Source organism: Acipenser ruthenus, chromosome 10 (assembly GCF_902713425.1).
Source record: "Acipenser ruthenus chromosome 10, fAciRut3.2 maternal haplotype, whole genome shotgun sequence".
Lineage (NCBI taxonomy): Eukaryota > Metazoa > Chordata > Actinopteri > Acipenseriformes > Acipenseridae > Acipenser > Acipenser ruthenus.
Genome location: NC_081198.1, coordinates 10,229,701 through 10,251,284, shown reverse-complemented (window position 1 = coordinate 10,251,284; position 21,584 = coordinate 10,229,701). Strand labels below are relative to the sequence as shown.

At 36.7% G+C, this 21,584-nt stretch overlaps 1 protein-coding gene across 2 annotated transcripts in view; it reads left to right on the top strand.

Moving 5' to 3' along the window:
• LOC117400493 (calponin-3-like) overlaps positions 1–21,584 on the top strand; it is a 39,526-nt gene that overhangs the window by 16,452 nt on the left and 1,490 nt on the right. Inside the window, exons 1-6 of one of the 2 annotated variants that reach the window (XM_034000546.3) lie at positions 5,893–6,181; positions 18,191–18,315; positions 20,225–20,291; positions 20,659–20,796; positions 20,994–21,110; positions 21,241–21,387. In XM_034000546.3, the coding sequence (XP_033856437.3) occupies positions 6,125–6,181; positions 18,191–18,315; positions 20,225–20,291; positions 20,659–20,796; positions 20,994–21,110; positions 21,241–21,387 (651 nt within the window). In that variant the 5' untranslated portion in view covers positions 5,893–6,124. Of the gene's footprint in view, positions 1–5,892; positions 6,182–18,190; positions 18,316–20,224; positions 20,292–20,658; positions 20,797–20,993; positions 21,111–21,240; positions 21,388–21,584 lie in introns of those variants that run through there. The other variant, XM_059031702.1, reaches the window with a different exon arrangement.

Sequence of the window (21,584 nt, the reverse complement as noted above, 5' to 3'; positions counted from 1 at the left end):
ATATATATATATATATATATATATATATATATATATATATATATATATATATATATATATATATATATATATATATATGTATTGGTTTCCAATTATACAGTCAATTACCTATTTAAAATAACATCAAACCTATTTAGCAAACAAGGATATAAATATATAGTTGTCTAAGCTGATCTCAAAGACAATAACCTCTACCTTCAGGCATTAGGCATTATTTGTTTGTTGGATAGATTCCTCAGTTTATTTTTCTATTCCAGTAAGGCTCACTTTTTTGTATCGTCCTGTCTATTATTATGTGACTAATATTACCCACGCTGGTAAACAGTAATTTTCTCTTTATTTGAGAAGGTCTATACTTCAATGACACAACCCATAGAACTGTTTGAGCAAATCCTAGCAACCCCCTAATGCTCTGCTCTGTTATTATAGCTTTCAGTTCAGTCAGTTTGTGAGCTCTACATACTAGGCCTACTGTATATGTTTCTTGTGATACCTACTGGCTTTCTGTCTGTTTTTGTCTTCTCCTTTTGTGTGTAACATTTTGTGGAAAAGATTCATCAGCTTGTGAGTTAGTCATTTGAGTCATTTCCTGCTATTTCCTGCTACTATCTTGTCTCTTAGTTTGTTAGTCATCCCATTGGTTAGCTGTTTCTTTTGTACAGGTGTAAATAGACTCAAATAACTCCTTTTGGCATAGCTGGTTATCCACACTGGAAATGTCATAACTTTATTACTCCAAGGATTAAGGGGTATTAGGGGTGGTGACAAGGTAGGGCATTGGGAGGCTAAACCTCCCCAAATTGTACCTTAAACCAATGTTCAATTAATGTCAATGTTCCAAAAACGCCACGCCTGTGTTGAACAATCTCAGTCTCCGTTTACATACAAGATGTTCCTGTGTATGCTGGTTTTCAGAAAATATATTGTGACAATTTCACTTTCTTGTTATCCTTTTCGAAGGTAAAATACATACAGCATATGTTAAATGCCTGCTGTTCACACAGCTACACTTATCTGACACAGAAAACTATTAAAATATATTTTATGCATGCCCGCACAAAGTGGGGTGTAGCCCCCTCAATTATTTGTTCTGCCCTTCTTAGCCCCCTCATCAGTCTGGCGCCGCCACTGAGGGTATCAATTTCTTTCGGTTCCTTGAATATTGCATTTCCACATTTGCTTCTTGTGCAATATGTTTTTTGTGGTGTTGTTGTTTTTCTGAACCTCTGTATACATCTGTAGATTAGTTAATACAAAATATAAAGCTCAGAGGAAGATGGTACAAAACACCTAACATAAGCAAATTTAAACTGTGTTCAGACAAAAATGTTTGTATTGCATGACTTCCCAAAGCCAGTCACTTCTTCATCTAGCTTTTGCATGTAAACTTTGAACATTTTAATGTTAAATGCAATGTTACTAAAAGCAATTGAGGGGCCAACTGCAGTATTTACCACAGCACATGTCAACCAAAAGTAAGTACCATAGTTTATATACATATAAGACTAGAAGTAAACCTACCCATAATGTAAATAAAACAGCTCTACAATAACATAATTTTTAAGTTTAAACATTCACACACACAAATACACACCGTAGTACAGTTCTACAGTCTGTCTTTAAAGTCACTTACTGCTGCTGTGGGGAAAAATAAGAGAATGACATTGACTAGGTGGAATCAAATTTATTTTGCAAGAAGTAATTGTTTAGCAAATGATTTTACTCATATCACTTTGGTAAAATTATCAAGCATTTGCGATGCTGCACAATTCCTACAGCAAATAAAGTATTCAGACCCCTGACCAATTCTCTCATGTTACTGAATTACAAATGGTACATTGAAATTTCGTTCTGTTTGATATTTTATTTTAAAACACTGAAACTCAAAATCAATTATTGTAAGGTGACATTGGTTTTAATTTGGGAAATATTTTTAAGAAAAATAAAAAACTGAAATATCTTGCTTGCATAAGTATTCAACCCCCACACATTAATATTTGGTAGAGCCACCTTTCGCTGCAATAACAGCTTTAAGTCTTTTGGGGTAAGTATGTACCAGCTTTGCACACAGTGTCAGAGTGATTTTGGCCCATTCTTCTTGGCAGATTTGCTCCAGGTTGTTCAGGTTGGTTGGACGACGCTTGTGGACCACAATTTTCAAATAGTGCCACAGATTCTCAATGGGATTGAGATCAGGACTTTGACTGGGTCACTGTAGGACATTCACCTTTTTGTTCTTGAGCCACTCCAATGTTGCTTTGGCCTTGTGCTTGGGATCATTGTCCTGCTGAAAGGTGAATTTCCTCCCAAGCTTCCGTTTTTTAGCGGACTGAAGCAGGCTCTCTTGCAGTATTTCCCTGTATTTTGCTCCATCCATTCTTCCTTCAATTTTAACAAGATGCCCAGTCCCTGCTGATGAGAAGCATCCCCACAGCATGATGCTGCCACCACCATACTTCACTGTAGGGATGGTGTGTCTTGAGGCATGGGCAGTGTTAGGTTTGTGACACACATAGCGCTTTGAGTTTTGGCCAAAAAGCTCTATCTTTTCCCACATCGCAGCTGGGTCACTCTCATGCTTTCTGGCAAACTCCAGACGTGCTTTCAGATGGTACTTTTTGAGTAACGGCTTCTTTCTTGCCACCCTCCCATACAGGCCAGTGTTATGCAGAGCTCTTGATATGGTTGACTGGTGCACCATTACTCCACTCCCAGCCACTGAACTCTGTAGCTCCTTCACAGTGATTGTTGGCCTCTCTGTGGCTTCTCTCACAAGTCTCCTTCTTGTTTGAGCGCTGAGTTTTGAGGGACGGCCTTTTCTTGGCAGTGCCTGTGTGGTGTGATGCAGCTTCTGCTTCCTGATTATTGATCCAACTGTGCTCACTGGGATATCCAAACACTTGGATATTATTTTGTACCCTTTTCCTAATCTATGCATTTGTATTACTTTATCTCTAACTTCTGTAGAATGCTCTTTGGTCTTCATTTTCCTTCAGATTCACAGCCTGACCAATGATCCTTCAACAGTGGGGTTTTTATCCAGAAAATGTGACAGCAACTTTAATGGTTCACAGGTGGAGGCCAATGGTAAGGTAATTGTGTCCTCGTTAGGGCAATTTCTTTCATCGGTGTAAACTGGGAGCTTCCACAGCACAGGGGTTGAATACTTATGCAAGCAAGATATTTAAGTTTTTTATTTTTCTTAAAAATATTTCCCAACATAAAACCAATGTCACCTTACAATAATTGATTATGAGTTTCAGTGTTTTAAAATAAAATATCAAACAGAACGAAATTTCAGTGTACCATTTGTAATTCAGTAATATAAGAGAATTGGTCAGGGGTCTGAATACTTTTGCAAGGCACTGTATATATATATATATATATATATATATATATATATATATATATATATATATATATATATATACACACTACCAGTCAAAAGTTTTAGAACACTTCCATTTTTCCAGTTTTTATTGAAATTTACGCAGTTTAATGTCTCAATGTACTCTGAAATTAAAGCATAGAACAAATAAACAATTGGAGATAAAAAAGAAATTATGGAATTGTTTTGTTTAACAAAATTTAATCTAAATTTTTGACTCATCAAAGTAGCCACCTTTTGCAGATATAACAGCCGAACACACTCGTGGCATTCTTTCTACAATGGAAATCAAATATTGTTCGCAAAGTTCTTCCCAACACTGTTGCAGAAGTTCCCACAAATGTGTTGCACTTGTAGGTTGCTTTGCTTTCACCCTTCTGTCCAGTTCATCCCAAACCAGCTCGATGGGGTTTAAGTCTGGAGACAGTGCTGACCATTCCATGATTTGAAGCCTACCGTCTTGTTCTTTTCTTCTAAGGTAGTTCTGACATAGCCTGGAGGTATGTTTTGGGTCATTATCTTGCTGTAGGATGAACCCCTGACCAACTAGGCGTATATCAGAAGGTATTGCATGGCGCTGCAAAATGCTGTGGTAGCAGTTTTGGTTCAGGGTGCCACTCACTCTGTGCAAGTTGCCGACTCTGGATCCAGCAAAAGAGCCCCAGACCATCACACTTCCTCCTCCATGTTTGACAGTTGGTGTCACACACCGAGGAACCATCCTTTCGCCTACTCGACGGCGTACAAAAACCCTGCGTGATGAACCGAAGATTTAAAATTTTGATTCAATCGGTCCATAAGACCTTCTTCCAGTCTTCAGTAGTCCACTGGCGGTGCTTCATGGCCCAGGCAAGCCTCTTTTTCTTATTTTGCCATCTTAGCAATGGCTTTCTTACTGCCACTCGACCTGTCAAACCTGCAGCTCGAAGTCTTCTCTTCACAGTTGAAACTGAGACTTGCTTACTTTGACCAGTGTTAAGCTGTGCTTGAAGCTGTTGTCCTGTGAGCCGCCTATCACGCAAGCTGTTGACTCTCAGAAACTTGTCTTCTGATTCTGTTGTGGCTTTGGGTCTGCCATACCTCTTCCTGTCAGGGTTTCCTCCAGTTTCCAAGTGCCTTTTGATGGTGTAGGAAACTGTACTCACTGACACCTTGGCTTTCTTTGCAATTTTTCTAAAGGAAAGACCTAAACTTTTAAGGGTTATAATGGTCTGTCTGTCTTCCTTTGTTAATTGCCTTTTTCTCGCCATTATGAGAGCAATGTACTACTTCCTGCAGTACAATACTGTCCAAATAATGCTTAAGAGGGTGTAGTAACACAGTCTGTTCCAACACTGCTTTTATTCAGACAGAGGGTTTGTAAGTAATCAACAAAAGTTGGGACACCTGTAGGAATTGTTAGCATCAACTTTCAAGGCTTAATTTACTTCCATTGCTGCAGAACAGCTGTACGTTGTTAACCCATTACTTGTTCCCTGAAAAAGGCCTTTTTGTATAACTCTGAAATGTACATTATTTTTCAGTTTTTGGTAACCTAAACTTTTTTTTTTTAACTTCTGGCAGTTTACCGCTTACCTTTGTACCATTTCAGGTTATTCACTAGACTTGAATGGCTTAAATTTCAATAAAAACTGGAAAAATGGGGGTGTTCTAAAACTTTTGACCGGTAGTATATATATATGTACTGCCCTGGTCAGAATTTTCACCTAGACCCAATGAGCACGGCAAGAATGAGTTGGGATGGTGACTTCAATGTCACCTGACAACAATAGCAGAGATGGTAGTGCTAATCAGGGGGTCTGTGAAACCATCCAGAAGTGTTTGTGGAATCTGAGGGGGTGTACTAGAGTTAAATATTATTATTCATTAAGTCTATTTGCGTATGTGTAATAAAGGCAGGATGGACTCTAACGGTTATTATAGTTTTCAGTTCAAAGTAATTTCTTATGTGTGTATATTTTTAATAAGCAGGACGTGATAAATCTAAAGACTAACAGTGTTTTCTCCAGAATACAGAAGTAATAGTTTATATTAAAAATACCAGGCACCCATTTAATAACATTTGCAGCTATCAGCTACAGTACTGCTGAATGGTGTTAGTAACCCAATAATTTAGTCTTTTCATCTGCCACGTTTTAATGCATGTTCATGTAACTTCACGGTAGATAAACAGGTTCTGCATATTTAAAACCCAAAGAAAATGCTATTTCGAAATATACCTATACTACATGTACATTTACAATGTTTTGTTTTTTGGTTTTTCACGACAAAAAAATAAATAAAAATAAATAAATGAATACAACCTGCGTAAAACTGACTCGTACTTTTTTTTTTTTAACTAACAATGTATTATGTAGTTCAGCAGTATTAATATCTCTAGAATATAACACTGTGTAGGGTTTTATTAATAATAGTTTTCTTCCCCCTATCCATTCTTTATTGTAACTCACACGGTAACTACGTATTCAGGAGCTTCTTACACAACAAAGAGAGAGGGTATGCAAAATCACTGGCTCTGATTGGTTTGATGCGTCTGTCAACTCACTTGAGAGTTTTTCGGCTCGAAAAATGATCTAGAACTTTCTCTAATCTGCTGAAATAAGTAACCGGGATAGGAGAGCCGGATAGTGCAAGAACGGCAAGCGTACGGATCCTATATAATCGTTTAAATCAAAAGGAGGAATAAATTGTATTTGAATATTGACAGTTTTCCCTCAAACTTGCAACAAAAGAAAAATGACTCAGTTTAACAGGGGACCAGCCTACGGTTTATCTGCCGAAGTAAAAAGCAAGGTAAGAAAAAAAGGGAATTGAAGTCCACATCAACTGAGATTTATTTATTTTGAACTAATGGGTGCTCAGAATGGAGCAGGGGAGAGAGAACGTCGTACATTTCCTCTTGAAGTAGCAACGCGTATTTGAAAAGCGTCAGAATGGAGTTTATTTTAATGAAAGTAACGGTTTTGATATGAATCCTATTGCTTATTTTGCGTTTGAAAACTGTACATTTTGATTTTTTTTTTTTTTTTTGTGCGGGCCGTGTAACTATGTGATCGTGCTGCTAGTTTTAGCCTTACAATTGTCCTGGTTTCTGATGCGAGACTCCGAAGCTGTTGTAAGGGTTGATCCAGGACACCTAGAGCATTTTATTGTTCTTTTACTTTATTAACGTTAATTCATTTTTGTGAGTATTTAAAACGATTCCTGTCAACTCCTTTTTTTTTTTTTTTTTTTTAATAGTTTTACACCAAGTTCAATTTGTAAACCTCTGTGGTATATGAATGCTGCTCAGAGAGTCCAGTGACTGTTGTGCTCTCCTTTGTTGACTTTGTGCGAGGGCGGCAAGAAAAATAAATAAATAATGAAATAAACATACAGAGAAGTGGTTAAAAAGGAGACAATGTATATTGTTAAGTATACAGTTCACCATAGAAACAAATTATATATATATATATATATATATATATATATATATATATATATATATATATGGTGATGGATTAACCCCAAACCATCACATTTTCTCACTATACAACGGTAAATCATGGCGTGTGCTGAGAACACAAATTGAAATCAATGTCATTAATCAATATCAGTACCAACAATATATAATATAGTTGTCTGTTCAAAGGATCAGGCCCAGTCTAAGCTGTGCATGAACCCAATTACCAGGCCATTGTTCAAATTACAAAACGCAGTAAAAATTACAGAAACCCCATCTTCACAGTGATCTAGAATTTTTATGCCCGATCTCCATTTAGAATGGAAGGGCTTCTGTTTTCAAAACCATTTACAAACACCCTTTATTTTTTCAAGAATAGTTTGCTTTCTAAGAACAAACTTTAGCAAAAAAGTTGATCCCAGAATCTCTGTACTTAACATTATTGCGGTATTTTGCTCTGAAGTTCTCATTAAAATTATGGGACCAAAAAATATTCTATAATACAGTATCTTTGCTGATATGGTGTTCAGTTAGGTCAAACCTTTTAAAACGTCGACAACAAAACCTTTGCTCTATACAGTGGATGGGGGGAGAAAAGCCCTATTCTCCTTCCTTATCGCATTCCCGAAACATTACATCACCATTCTTTCTGAGGAAGCCCCCACTAGGCAAGCAGTGTAGCTAGTTGTGGGGGTGCACTCTTTTTTTTTTGGGGGGGGGGGGGGGGGGTCTTTTTTTTTTTTTTTACTATACACGTTGGATAAAGTTATACTGGATTAGGTATTTTAAAATAGGAGTACAAGATTTTATGTACGTTTCTGTGAATGTAAGTGCTTAATTGATGTAATTCAAAAAACAAATTAAAGCTGTACTATAGGGTATATTGTAGTTCCTAGATTTTAAAAAGCTCTACAATTTACAAGATGTAACTAAATATAAATGTTTTTTGTGATTAATGTGATTAATTTAATGTGATTAATTTTCGCAAAGTAGTATGCATTTTATTAATATATAAAATGCGCCAGATATTGAAATATCATTATTTTGGTGTCCCAGCATAAGTGTGCGCAAAGCAAATTCTTAAGTGCAACAGGCAAACAGTAGAATAATAGTGAGTCAGAGGTTGAGATTATCAGAGTCTGGGTGCAGAAAGAAATGTCTTAACAAAAACAGTTCACAGCAAGATAAGAGCCAGACAATCAAATGGTATTCTTTTAATGGGTATTCTGGGAGCTACTACTGTAGGAGCAGAGACCACATGTGACTAAGCTGCTGCCCACCAGGAAATAGTAATCGCATAACAAGAAGCAATTGCTCAGTTAACAGAAAATGCCAAACTTGCCACGTCTCATTTTTCTGGGAGTAGGGATCTCTGCTGCTCATGCACAGAACAAGGCCAGCCCCATGGAAACATTACAAAGTTTCTCTCTTTAAAGTACCAGTACCTTCACATATGACAGCAAAACTTGACATACTGGCTAAAAAAAGATTCTGATAAATGATGTAAATTAGGCCTTAAAAGTCCTAGTTTTTAACTAAAGTGTTGGGTAAATTGGATCTTTTTTCCTTTACATTTGTATGAGCAGATACAGTAGAAATGATGCAAAGATTTTTCTAAATCAAGTTTCTGGTTTACTGTTAACAAACAATGATCACAAAGCATTGGCTCCAGAGCACTTTCAGTTAGCGGCTTGTTTCATCTAATAAATATTTGTATATAATATGTATTGAAAACCTCCAAATCTGATTATGGAAAAATGTATAAGAACATAAGAAAGTTTACAAACGAGAGGAGGCCGTTCAGCCCATCTTGCTCGTTTGGTTGTTAGTAGCTTTTTGATCCCAGAATCTCATCAAGCAGCTTCTTGAATGATCCCAGGGTGTCAGCTTCAACAACATTATTGGGGAGTTGGTTCCAGACCCTCACAATTCTCTGTGTAAAAAAGTGTCTTATATTTTCTGTTCTGAATACCCTTTTATCTAATCTCCATTTGTGACCCCTGGTCCTTGTTTCTTTTTTTCTGGTCAAAAAAGTCCCCTGGGTCGACATTGTCTATACCTTTTAGGATTTTGAATGCTTGAATCAGATCACCGCGTAGTCTTCTTTGTTCAAGACTGAATAGATTCAATTCTTTTAGCATGTCTGCATACATTTTAAACCCAGGATAATTCTGGTTGCTCTTCTTTGCACTCTTTCTAGAGCAGCAATATCCTTTTTGTAACGAGGTGACCAGAACTGAACACAATATTCTAGGTGAGGTCTTACTAATGCATTGTAAAGTTTTAACATTACTTCCATTGTTTTAAATTCAACACTTCACACAATATATCCGAGCATCTTGTTGGCTTTTTTTATAGCTTCCCCACATTGTCTAGATGAAGACATTTGAGGCAACATAAACTCCTAGGTCTTCTTCATAGATTCCTTCTTCAGGAATTCGTTCTTCATCTGTTTGGCCAGTGTTTAACATACAGGATTTTATTAGTTGTCCCACGATGGCCTTCATGTTTTTGACAGGTACTGAAGAGAGTGGAGGAATGGGCCTTACAATTTACATTATTCGCTTTCTTTTCTATAAATGAGTTCCCTAAATCCAAGTATTTTTCACAGTAGTTGCCAGCCGGCTGGAAAGCATATAGTCTTTATTAAATGGAAATCTTTTTGTGGATTTGCCAACAGTCGAACCAATTCTCTGTGATGTATGAAGACTGAATGGAAAATGAAATGCAATGATGTAGTCATTTAGGAACTGTATGTGAGTTTACATGTCAATTGAACCTTGCAAGAAGGTCCGTCTTTGAAGAACTCGCTTTGTTTTTTGATTTCATACTTTTCCAATTTAATTCCCTTATTCTTAATATCAAGTCTTTATCACTATCAAATAATACTTAAGGTAACCTTGACGTGAGCTGGGAAGCCAGCGTATCATTTCATGGTTCTTGTCACCAGCTCCTAATAAAGAAAAGCTCTCTGTCTTTTTTGATAGAGATCAGCTCTTGGAACACACAAGTACTCTTTGGTGGGCAATAGTGAGTATGGAGAGAAACATAAATATAGGCATAATCTTAATTACAGTAGGGTTAAGTAATTGGTAAACTACAGTATAGTGTGCAAAGAGGATGAAGCAGTAGGCTCTTTCTTTAGTCGGAAGTTTAATATTCAGCTGGAAGAAGAATTTTACAAATTGATGAATAAAGAGGTTCAGAAAAAGCTTTAATCATTGAGGAAGGTGGCATGTTGCCACCTAATCCCTAGGGCAGGACTGAAAGATGAAACACTGAACTATAAATTAACACCTCCAATGTGAACCCCAAATAGGATTTCAGAAGATATTCAGAAAACATACATTTTAAAAAAAAACAAACAAAAAAAAACTAACATTTAAATTTGAACATTATTGTATTGCATAGGATTTGGAATTGACTAAACAGTTGATCAATGGGGCTATTCACATGCACGCTTTTGATTTGTATGTGGTCAGATGGCAGATCACTGAAACACAGCAGCAGCATTTTCCTGGAAAGTGACTTTTAAGTCTTTATTGTGTGTTTGTGTTTCTTTTTTTCTGTACATGTTTAGCAGGTAATTAAATAGTCTTTAGTTAGGAATGTATAATTGTTTTGTGAAAGGATAAAGGCAATTTCTTCAAAAGAAATGATAATAAATGGATGCATCCATCTGCGGCTTTCCAAAATGTGTGCTTGTTGCTGCAGTGATCTCTGATCTGCTCATGTTTCTCATGTGGTTGCTAAATTGCTGCTTGGACACTAGCCAGGGGACTGTGAATGGAGTCCCATTCAGACATCAACCTTTGAAAAATGGCTGTGAGAAGAGACATTGCATTGGTAGTTAGTAACATAACAAGGCAGTGAAGTTAAAGGCCTGTAGTGCATTCCTCCCAAGCTCGCTAAGTACACTGTTTGAATGCCATTAGCACGGATTAGATTATTAAATACAATCGGCTGACATTTAAAAAAACAAAACAAAAAAAAAACCATTCCAGTTTCAAGCTAGCCAGAGTGTCTCTGTACAGATTCACACATACGTATGATCAAGGTTTAAGCCTGTACTGCCTCTGAAAACTAGGCATGGAAGTGGTTTCCCAAAACCATTATTGTGGGCTTAGTACAGATAAATATGTGGTAAAGGCTGAAGGAAGCCCGAGAGGGTCAGGACGAGGCTAATGTTTGGCTCAAGGTTATTGAACTCTATATTGTTGTGAGGGTGTGGGAGAAGACTGCCCCTGATGATACATGGCATCTGCTGTTTTTAAAAGCAAATACTTTAAATAAAATGCTAGACCAGTAATCGCAAACTAACCTTTAAACATATTTTTAGTAGCACCCTATAGAATTAACTAATTTTGCTTCATAAAGTCGAATGAAACCTGCAGAATAATGTTAAGTTAACATATTAAGTTACATATCGTTTTCCATATAGATAACAAAAAACGGACAAATTGAAAAATGTGAAATCTAACATGAAATACTGTACTACTATTATGGCTTCCGGTAGACCTTTGCAATATCATTTTGTAGTTTCTTTGATTATATGATGTCAAAAAGAACTAAATTATGTTCATATAGTTTATTTTTTATTATGTCTCAATCCATAATATTCTAGGTGATGGAAAACCTTTGGCCATAGCTGTAGGTTGGTTTCAAGCTTTTAGAACCATATTCTAAAACTGTGCTTATGAATGCTGTATTTACATAAGAATACATTATGCACAGGTTTTGGATATCAATCATGTGATCTGTTATCCCTGCTGAGATTTTTTAACCTCTATAAATAAAACAGATTCTAAAATAGTAGTAGTCTTATGAAAAAAAGTCGTATGGCACAAAAAGTATTGAAGTATTCTGGATTATCTTAATGCCAAAGTATTTGTAATAATTCAATTTTAGGAAAGTTCATTGTTGAACTCTACATAATGGAAAGCTCTCAGTAAAGCTCCATAACGCATTAGGTCAATTTAGAGCAGATATTTTCCTAAATGAGATCATGTTTAAAGCCTTTCATTGCTTGATATTCCAGTTCTCCAAAGTGGCACATTCAGGGCTCCTGCAGGCGAGCTCAAAGCAGGCTGACACAATATGACTAACTGTGGCGCAAATAGTGTTTGGGAAGTGTGTGCTGGGAACAGACCAATTCTAGTGGCATATGACATCACCGAGACTCAATAAAATCATTGTTTCCCTAGTGAAAAAAAAAAAGAGCAATATTTTAGAACCTAAAGGAATTACAAGGCCCTTGACATCTTGGGAGTCGTCATAGTTTTGTGTTGGACTATTCTAACTGATCACTGAAGTCACAATTACAGGTAAGCATCCACACCTAAAATGAATAGTGATAGAAGTACAGGTTGTGACAGTTTTACCAGCAACTGTTTGGAAATAATGTAGGCACATCATGGTGAAATGGTATGCACTGGAGCGGGACATAGATATACAGTAGGGCATATACATTTTGGTATTAATAAATATAATAATAATATATTTATTTTTATATAGCGCCTTTCATAGTGGACCACCATCATAAAGCACTCTACAGAGGTAGGCTGTGAACTGTGCATTATATGCAAAGTCACTTACATTGATTTAACATCTCCTCCACAGGATGGAGCACAAGGAGGTTAAGTGACTTGCTCAGGGTCACACAGTGAGTAAGTCAGTGACAGAGGTGGGATTTGAACCGGTAACCTTCTGGTTACAAGCCATGGACTTTACCCACTGGCCTATCAGTTTTGTAAGTTTCGAAAAGAGAGGAGGGAAAGGGCCGGTGAACTATACCAGATGTTGAATCAAGCACAAATCCCCTCTATTACTACATTATCAGGTCTGTTGAGCAGCACTGGCAGGAACTGAAGCTCCAAGGCATGTTAATTATTCATAAATACCAGCTGCATTAATTGTGAAAGGCTTGTTTAGCACTTTGTATCCTCATTATTTTAACAACTGAAATAGAATCTTGAAAGGTTACGTTTCACTCTGTCAAGTCGGTCTAACAGCACCATAGCCTTTACAAATTCCTGCTATTAATAAATTACTAGGAGAGAGCCCATAGTCCTGTAGCTTTCATGTGATGGTTAATCTGTTGCAGTTCTTATGAATATGGCTAAAAACCCTCCAAATTGGTTTTTACCAGCAGATAAAAGCTGATCTATATAGCAGAGATGTACTGAAGTGCCAATTGATACACTGTCTCTATAGGCCATTACCTCATCCAGACCCTACTAAATACAGCATGGAGGGTATTATACAAACATTTATGATACATCTGGAATGACTGGGGAAAATTTGGTGGAGGTTCCAACATGAGCAGTGAACAAAATACTTTTTAGGAGTCTGCAGTAATCCTTTAGTTTGCAGGGAATTTGCATGCTGTTCATTGTAGTTGATTGTTGGGTTCTTTTAATTATAAGCCTTGAGGTACAAGTTCTCAAAGATTATTTTTTGAGGTTTAAAGATATTTCATCTTGGTGACTGATATTTTGTTAGGAAACAATGCATGCTACAAGTTCATTGTCTGGGTAGTTAGTTTTTGTGACAGCAGGCATAAAAGAAATTGCAAACACAATACAACTGAACCTTTTGGCTACTATCCTGATAATTGGGTTGTTGGTACAAATTACACATGACACAGTGTTCCTTCAAGAAATAAAACCGGTCAGAGTTGGGTTCTGTGGTTGAAATTCTGTAATCATGCAGACTTCATTTTACTACTCAAATTGTTTTACATTAATCAGCTCTCCTCTGTGTTTGTTTTACTACAATAGTAAGAGCACTGGGTGTCATACACAGAGGCAGTGTTTAAATTTATACCTTTACTTGTTGAAATGGAAGCCATTTGTAGCTTCTGTGTCATTTCTTAGCTTGTTCTCCAGATGTTCCCTTGTTTCTGTGCAGTCAGCAGGAAATACTTTGGGGGGCTGCGTCTGGGGTTTGATTCCTGCGGGATGAAGCCATGGCTTTCCGGATTTCTCTTTAAAAGCAAGAGTTTGACGATAACATTGAGTGGAAAAATATTTTTGGCTCTCTTCCTAGAGACTGTCTGCTAGAAGGAAATGATCTCTATATGCACGGAGAGCAGGGAATACCCAGCTCCTATAGAAAGCGCGTGTTAATGACTACTTGGTTTACTTTGAATGTTGGTTTATTAAAGAGCAAAGGCTATATTTTCAAAGATTTTACTCCAATCTTTAATGAACTCCTATTTTTTGGATAGAGAACAAAGCCAGAACCAAACAATGAGGTGAAAGTCTTCCAAGTTGTTTGTTTCTCATTTGGCAACATTCATATAAATTTCTCTGTTTAAAAAAAAAAAAAAAAAAAAAGTTAATTAGACTGCAGTAAACGCTTTGAAAATATGGCCCTATGTAGCTTCAAATGCCTTGTGTACAGCTATGGCCAAAAGTTTTGCATCACCTAGAATTTTAGGATTGAGAAAATAATAATAATAATAATAATAATAATAATAATAATAATAATAATAATAAATATAAAAAGTCAGGGCCCCTCCAAGCCCGCCTCTAAGACTGGGCCATCGGCTTGCCTTCTATCCTAAGTCCGGGCTCTCTTTGTTCCCCTCTGTCCCACTAACAAGCTTGTTTCTGCTTCCTCTGTTCTATCCTCACAGCCTCAACAAAAGCCCCCTGAAATATCTATCTATCTATCTATCTATCTATCTATCTATCTATCTTACATGAACAATTTAGATATTTTTTATTTAACATCATGTAATCAAAGAAACTACAAAATCAAGACAATAGTACAGTATTTCATGTTAGATTTCTAAATGTCACATTTTTCAGTTTGTCAGTTTTTCATCAAGTATATGGAAAACTATAAAGCGGTATGTAATTCAATATGTTAACGTAACATCATTCAGCAGGTTTCATTCAACTTTATGAAGCAAAATTAGTTAATTCTATAGGGTGATGCAAAACATTTGCCCATGATTCAGTAACTCTTTCAAATCATGTATTTATGATGTTTGCAATCATTCACCAATATTGAGTTATTATATTTTTGGTCTATCTGACTTTACCTATTATCCATTTTTGGATACTTTTTTTTTATTTGTAAGGCATTGAAAATATAAATATCTTAAATGTACTCGATACTGTATGTGCTCTCTTGTTTGAGACGTCTGTCCACCTGAGTGCCAAGTTGCAGGGTGATGACAGTAATGCTTATAGGATGCAGTGACAGATGTTCAAATGAATCATCTGCTTTCTTCTAGATACATCTTCCCCCCCTTTGTCCTGTGGTTTGAAGCTCTCATATTATGCCAACACTCTTCATAGCTAAATCCAACAGACAAATGTTTAAACAAGATTCTTGTCAAAGCTTCATGTTTACACTGGCTCTTTGTAGTGTGCATAGTATTTATTGTCCTAAAGCTTTAAGAATTTTGAATTGCAGCTTGAGCTGTGTACAAGAACACAGGATATATGTAAAATACCACCCTACCCCATGAAACAGATACTGCCCCATTGAATCTGACAACGAAGTTGCATTATTGACTAAAGCAGAATTAAAGATTGGTTTTATATACTGTATAGACTATTTTTTTATTAAAGACTAACACTCTTTTAACAGGTCTATGGCATCTGTTTGAGATTTTAAAGCACAAACAGTGACACATACAGAACAGAACACAGGTAGGCAGGCATGGAATTAGGAGATACAAATCTTGATTGCAAGCCAAGCTGTCGCTGTGTAGAAGGCCACTATTGGGTTACCACTGATAATGTCTAGTAGCACAGATAAATGAGCCAGCGTTTTCAGGGACCAAGTTCATGTCATTACAGTGCTGGTGGTGCTGGTAAGTCAGTCATGTTACTATGGTGTCTATTTAGTACAAAGTACTTAATATGACACAATGTGTATTGTTGGTTACTTGTATTAAAAGTGCATTATATTTTGTATTTTGTATTTATTTATATCCTGATGCAACTATCACTGACTCTGTTTTCTTCTCCATTATTGAATCGTATTTTGTCATACTTGTACTTGCTAGAACCAAAGTCATTGTATTTATCTTGCTCTTAATTGTATTATTACTTGTACTGTGATTCTTGAAATGTATTTGTTTATGACTAAGTTGCCCTGGATAAGGGCGTCTGCTAAGGAATAAACAATAATAATATGCAAGCATATAATTTATCAATGTAAAGTTACTCTTCTGCTATGTTCTTCAAATTTGGAACATGACATTGCTGGGAATCTTTGGGGATTAACCCTTAGAGTTTTGCAAATTGTTTGTTGGATCCTGCGCATGAAGAAGATTCTTCTGTGTGGGATAAGAGGATTTTGTTTCTCATGTTGATAGTTTCTACAACCACTCCTCCAAGTTCCTGAATGTCGTGGAAGCCTTTCATCAGCAGCCAAACTAAGCATACAAAGTGAAGAAGGTAGAAAAAGAAAAAAAAAAACATACCAAAACAGCTGCCTAATACCTTGACTGTTTCGATATTGAATGCTCTGTATAAATGCATTTAATCAGCAGTGTTGTACATGCAATATATTTCGTGTTATCTACATTCAAGTTCTGGGAACTACAACCAGATGCGTTTTTGAAGTGAGGGGGAGAGTTGTACCCTTAGGTACCCAGATGGTACTTTTTAGTTAATCATTTAGTGTTGCAGTATTTGTACATTAGTAGACACATCTTTTTAAGGAAGGTATTGTGTCCAAATTGAATCAAGCTGTGTTTGTATTGATAGGTGCTATTGCAATTCTTTGTGGGTACATCTATAGTGGGTAAGGGATAAGATGTGTGCTTTTCTTTTTATGCGTAATTGTATTTTAACAGATGTGAAAGCATTTGTATGATCCAGCAGATTCGGAAGTCCAAAAGAAAGTGTCAGCAGCTTGGTTCATTTTGGAGGCACGTTGTCCTTAAATTCTCCTTTGGTAAATGACCCAAATGCCTTGACTTATGATTGATATAGTTCTGGGTCAGAGGTAATAGGATTTTTCCAACATAGTCACTAATGAGTAAAATGTGTTCCATAATGAGAATTTTCCTTTTCCTGCTGGGACAACGGGAGGTTCTGTGACTACCCAAATATACAACTATGAATGACCTCAAAACTAATTTTGGTTCTAAAAAATAAAAATCTTAACAAGGGAATAATATTGGTAAAAAGGATAGGAACTGATCGTGTTCCAGTCTATAGAAATCTGGTGTGTAATTTAAGTATATCAGAAGTGACAGACTGTCCTTGAGTAGCAGATCTGTCCTTGGTGGGAGTGTTGAAGAGAGCAGACAGCCTGTCTCCAACACATGAGCTTTTTTTTTTTTAAATTTATTGAAGTCCTTAATCTGCAATTCTATGGCGGTGGCTTTCAACCCACCTGCACTACAAAAGGGCGAGCCTCTGGGGTAGGGCACTGTACCTCATTGGCAATTGGATAATAATCCGTATTTCAGTGAATAAGCCAAACCCTGAAAGTGAGTAGTACTGTTTAAGCTAATTATAATAAAACCGGTAAGCTTGTGAACCTGTCACTCGCTTATCATACATTTTATATTTAAACTATGCATTAACACATAATACTGTATAGGTAGAATAAAAAAGCAATAGAGATAATCTTTAGTGATGAGAAGATTCAATTTCACTCTAAGGTAATGCTAGGTATATACTGTAAAGGAAAAAAGTTTATAATAAATACATACAAAAATGTTCATTGAGGAATCAGATGTTTCCAGGACTGACTGGATAAAACTGCAGCATTCTTGGTTGAGTGGAGAGATAAAGATTAATTGTCCTTTAAACTCATAGTCCAGTAATACAGTCTTGTTTCTACGTTTTTAAAAAATAGGTGATTGGCATGTGGCAGCTTTGGAGATATCCAGGAATTTTACAAAGCTTAGTGTGCTTCTGTAATTTGGTAATGTATCAAATGCCTACTTAAGTCTTGGGTGGAAATACCCTGTTACTGTGAAATGGAACAATTTATTATAAAAAAAATTTTTTTAAACCAATCCCATCTGTTCATTGTGCTGAGCCCTGATCTGTTGTGGCTTGTACTGGGAGTGGCAGTTTTTAAAAGAGAGAGTAACGGTAGATGAACATTTAATTACCTTGTACCTCAATATTCTTTTATTGCAATTGTGCAAAACAGTACAATATAATAACTGTTAGTTTCAGTAACCAAAAAGATTAACAAACTAAAAGGTTTTGTATTGGGTGAGTAGGTTCTGAATAAAATATTTATTTTTTAGCACCTCCAATTTCTCAGTTGGACATGAAATGGATAACCTGTTGAAGGTTAAAAACAAAAAAATTAGAGAACTGAACTCTGCATTGGTTGGGAGCCACTAATTTAGTTTTATTTTCTGCCCATAGATAGCTCAAAAATATGACTACCAGAAGGAGGAGGAGCTGCGTGTTTGGATTGAGGACGTCACTGGCATGCAGATCGGGGGGGAAAACTTCCAGAAGGGCCTGAAGGACGGGGTTATCCTCTGCAAGTGAGTATATAGAGCACTGTTGTCTCGCTGAGCTATGTTACCTCCATACACCACAACCTAACTTGTTAATCTTTTTCACAAATGTTATACACTGGTAACAACTCATATTCTATACAAAACAGTACATGGTAGATGTAGTAGGACCTTAATATTTCTTCCAACTGGAATTTAACACATTTAAAAATAAATTAAAACTTCTGTCTGTCAATTTACATATTGGGTATATAACTAGAGACATTGGTAAGATAGGTATATTATATAGATGCAATTGGTAAACTATATACAGTGCCTTGCAAAAGTATTCAGACCCCTGACCAATTCTCTCATATTACTGAATTACAAATGGTACATTGAAATTTCGTTCTGTTTGATATTTTATTTTAAAACACTGAAACTCATAATCAATTATTGTAAGGTGACATTGGTTTTATGTTGGGAAATATTTTTAAGAAAAATAAAAAACTGAAATATCTTGCTTGCATAAGTATTGAAGCCCCACACATTAATATTTCGTAGAGCCACCTTTCGCTGCAATAACAGCTTTAAGTCTTTTGGGGTAAGTATGTACCAGCTTTGCACACAGTGCTCCAGGTTGTTCAGGTTGGTTGGACGACGCATGTGGACCGCAATTTTCAAATAGTGCCACAGATTCTCAATGGGATTGAGATCAGAACTTTGACTGGGCCATTGTAGGACATTCACCTTTTTGTTCTTGAGCCACTCCAATGTTGCTTTGGCCTTGTGCTTGGGATCATTGTCCTGCTGAAAGGTGAATTTCCTCCCAAGCTTCCGTTTTTTAGCGGACTGAAGCAGGTTCTTTTGCAGTATTTCCCTGTATTTTGCTCCATCCATTCTTCCTTCAATTTTAACAAGATGCCCAGTCCCTGCTGATGAGAAGCATCCCCACAGCATGATGCTGCCACCACCATACTTCACTGTAGGGATGGTGTGTCTTGAGGCATGGGCAGTGTTAGGTTTGCGCCACACATAGTGCTTTGAGTTTTGGCCAAAAAGCTCTATCTTGGTCTCATCTGACCACATAACCTTTTCCCACATCGCAGCTGGGTCACTCTCATGCTTTCTGGCAAACTCCAGACGTGCTTTCAGATGGTACTTTTTGAGTAACGGCTTCTTTCTTGCCACCCTCCCATACAGGCCAGTGTTATGCAGAGCTCTTGATATGGTTGACTGGTGCACCATTACTCCACTCCCAGCCACTGAACTCTGTAGCTCCTTCACAGTGATTGTTGGCCTCTCTGTGGCTTCTCTCACAAGTCTCCTTCTTGTTTGAGCGCTGAGTTTTGAGGGACGGCCTTTTCTTGGCAGTGCCTGGGTGGTGTGATGCAGCTTCCACTTCCTGATTATTGATCCAACTGTGCTCACTGGGATATCCAAACACTTGGATATTATTTTGTACCCTTTCCCTAATCTATGCATTTGTATTACTTTATCTCTAACTTCTGTTGAATGCTCTTTGGTCTTCATTTTCCTTCAGATTCACAGCCTGACCAATGATCCTTCAACAGTGGGGTTTTTATCCAGAAAATGTGACAGCAACTTTAATGGTTCACAGGTGGAGGCCAATGGTAAGGTAACTGTGTCCTCGTTAGGGCAATTTCTTTCATCGGTGTAAACTGGGAGCTTCCACAGCACAGGGGTTGAATACTTATGCAAGCAAGATATTTCAGTTTTTTATTTTTCTTAAAAATATTTCCCAACATAAAACCAATGTCACCTTACAATAATTGATTTTGAGTTTCAGTGTTTTAAAATAAAATATCAAACAGAACGAAATTTCAATGTACCATTTGTAATTCAGTAATATGAGAGAATTGGTCAGGGGTCTGAATACTTTTGCAAGGCACTGTATATATAATATATACATTTTTTTTTTTTTTTTTTAAACTAGATTGATAAACAAACTTCAGCCTGGATCGGTGAAGAAAATTAACCATTCTCAACTTAACTGGCATATGGTAAGAAATGCATGCATGTACAAACCTCATTAACTTCAAAGTGGACCATTTTTTTTAATGAGATCCACTCAATATATTTTTGAAAAATAATCTTAATAATCTTAATAATCTGCTCCTCTGCCGGTTTATCATGTCAGAAAGAAAAGACATAAAAAAAACAAAATGCAGACTCACTCACTCACTCACTCACTCACACCCCAGTTTGCTTTACTGATAATGAGCTGAAGACCAAAACTATTAAAAAGCTCTGTATTGATGACATAACTGATTTAAACATGTTTTTTAATAATAAAAAAAAAGAAAAAAAACATATCTGTTTCTGGGCTGTTGGGCCACAGTTCTGACTGCATTGTTTATTTTTTCTCAGCTGGAGAACCTTGGGAATTTCATCAAAGCCATTCTGGCCTATGGGATGAAGCCTAATGACATCTTTGAAGCAAATGACCTCTTTGAGTCTGGGAACATGACCCAAGTCCAGACCTCACTGCTGGCCCTGGCAAGTATGGTATGTGCAACATTTCTAAAACTTTTCAGAATAATTGGTAAATAAACAAATCGAGACAAGAAATGCTTCTCGTCTTCCATCTCAAAAAATGTTATGCATTCTAATCTGGGATGTGGGTAGTGTTGGAGTTAATCTGCTCAGCAAAGCCTTTATGGATTTGATGGTTTATAATCATTATTGTCATTTTAACTTACTAGGCGAAGACCAAAGGCATAAATCCAAAGATTGATATTGGAGTGAAATATGCAGACAAACAAGAAAGGTGTTTTGATGAAGAAAAAATGAAGGCTGGTCAGTGTGTTATTGGACTGCAGGTAAGACTGTTTTATGGGGTATTCCATTCTCATGTGTAGGATTGGTAAAGTGTAATTATGTGCTTTTGGGCCCCTGTGCAGATATTGTTTCAATTTAGACTTAAGTCTTATTTTATGTCCTTAACTGCAGATGGGAACCAACAAGTGTGCTAGCCAGGCCGGTATGACTGCATATGGGACCAGGAGACACCTTTACGACCCAAAGACACAGACCGACAAACCATATGATCAGACTACCATCAGCTTACAGATGGGAACCAACAAAGGGGCAAGCCAGGTATGTGTGTATCTTGAACACATCAGCCTCAGGCAGGTAGTATTTCTACACGTTATTTATTTATTGCATTTTTATATAGCGCTTTTTACACAAGTTTAGTTTTTATCGCAAAGCACTGTACAGAAAAAAAGAACAAACCACAATACATTTGTATAGTATGTCGCACATATAACTGCCATAGTCGGACCATTTAAATC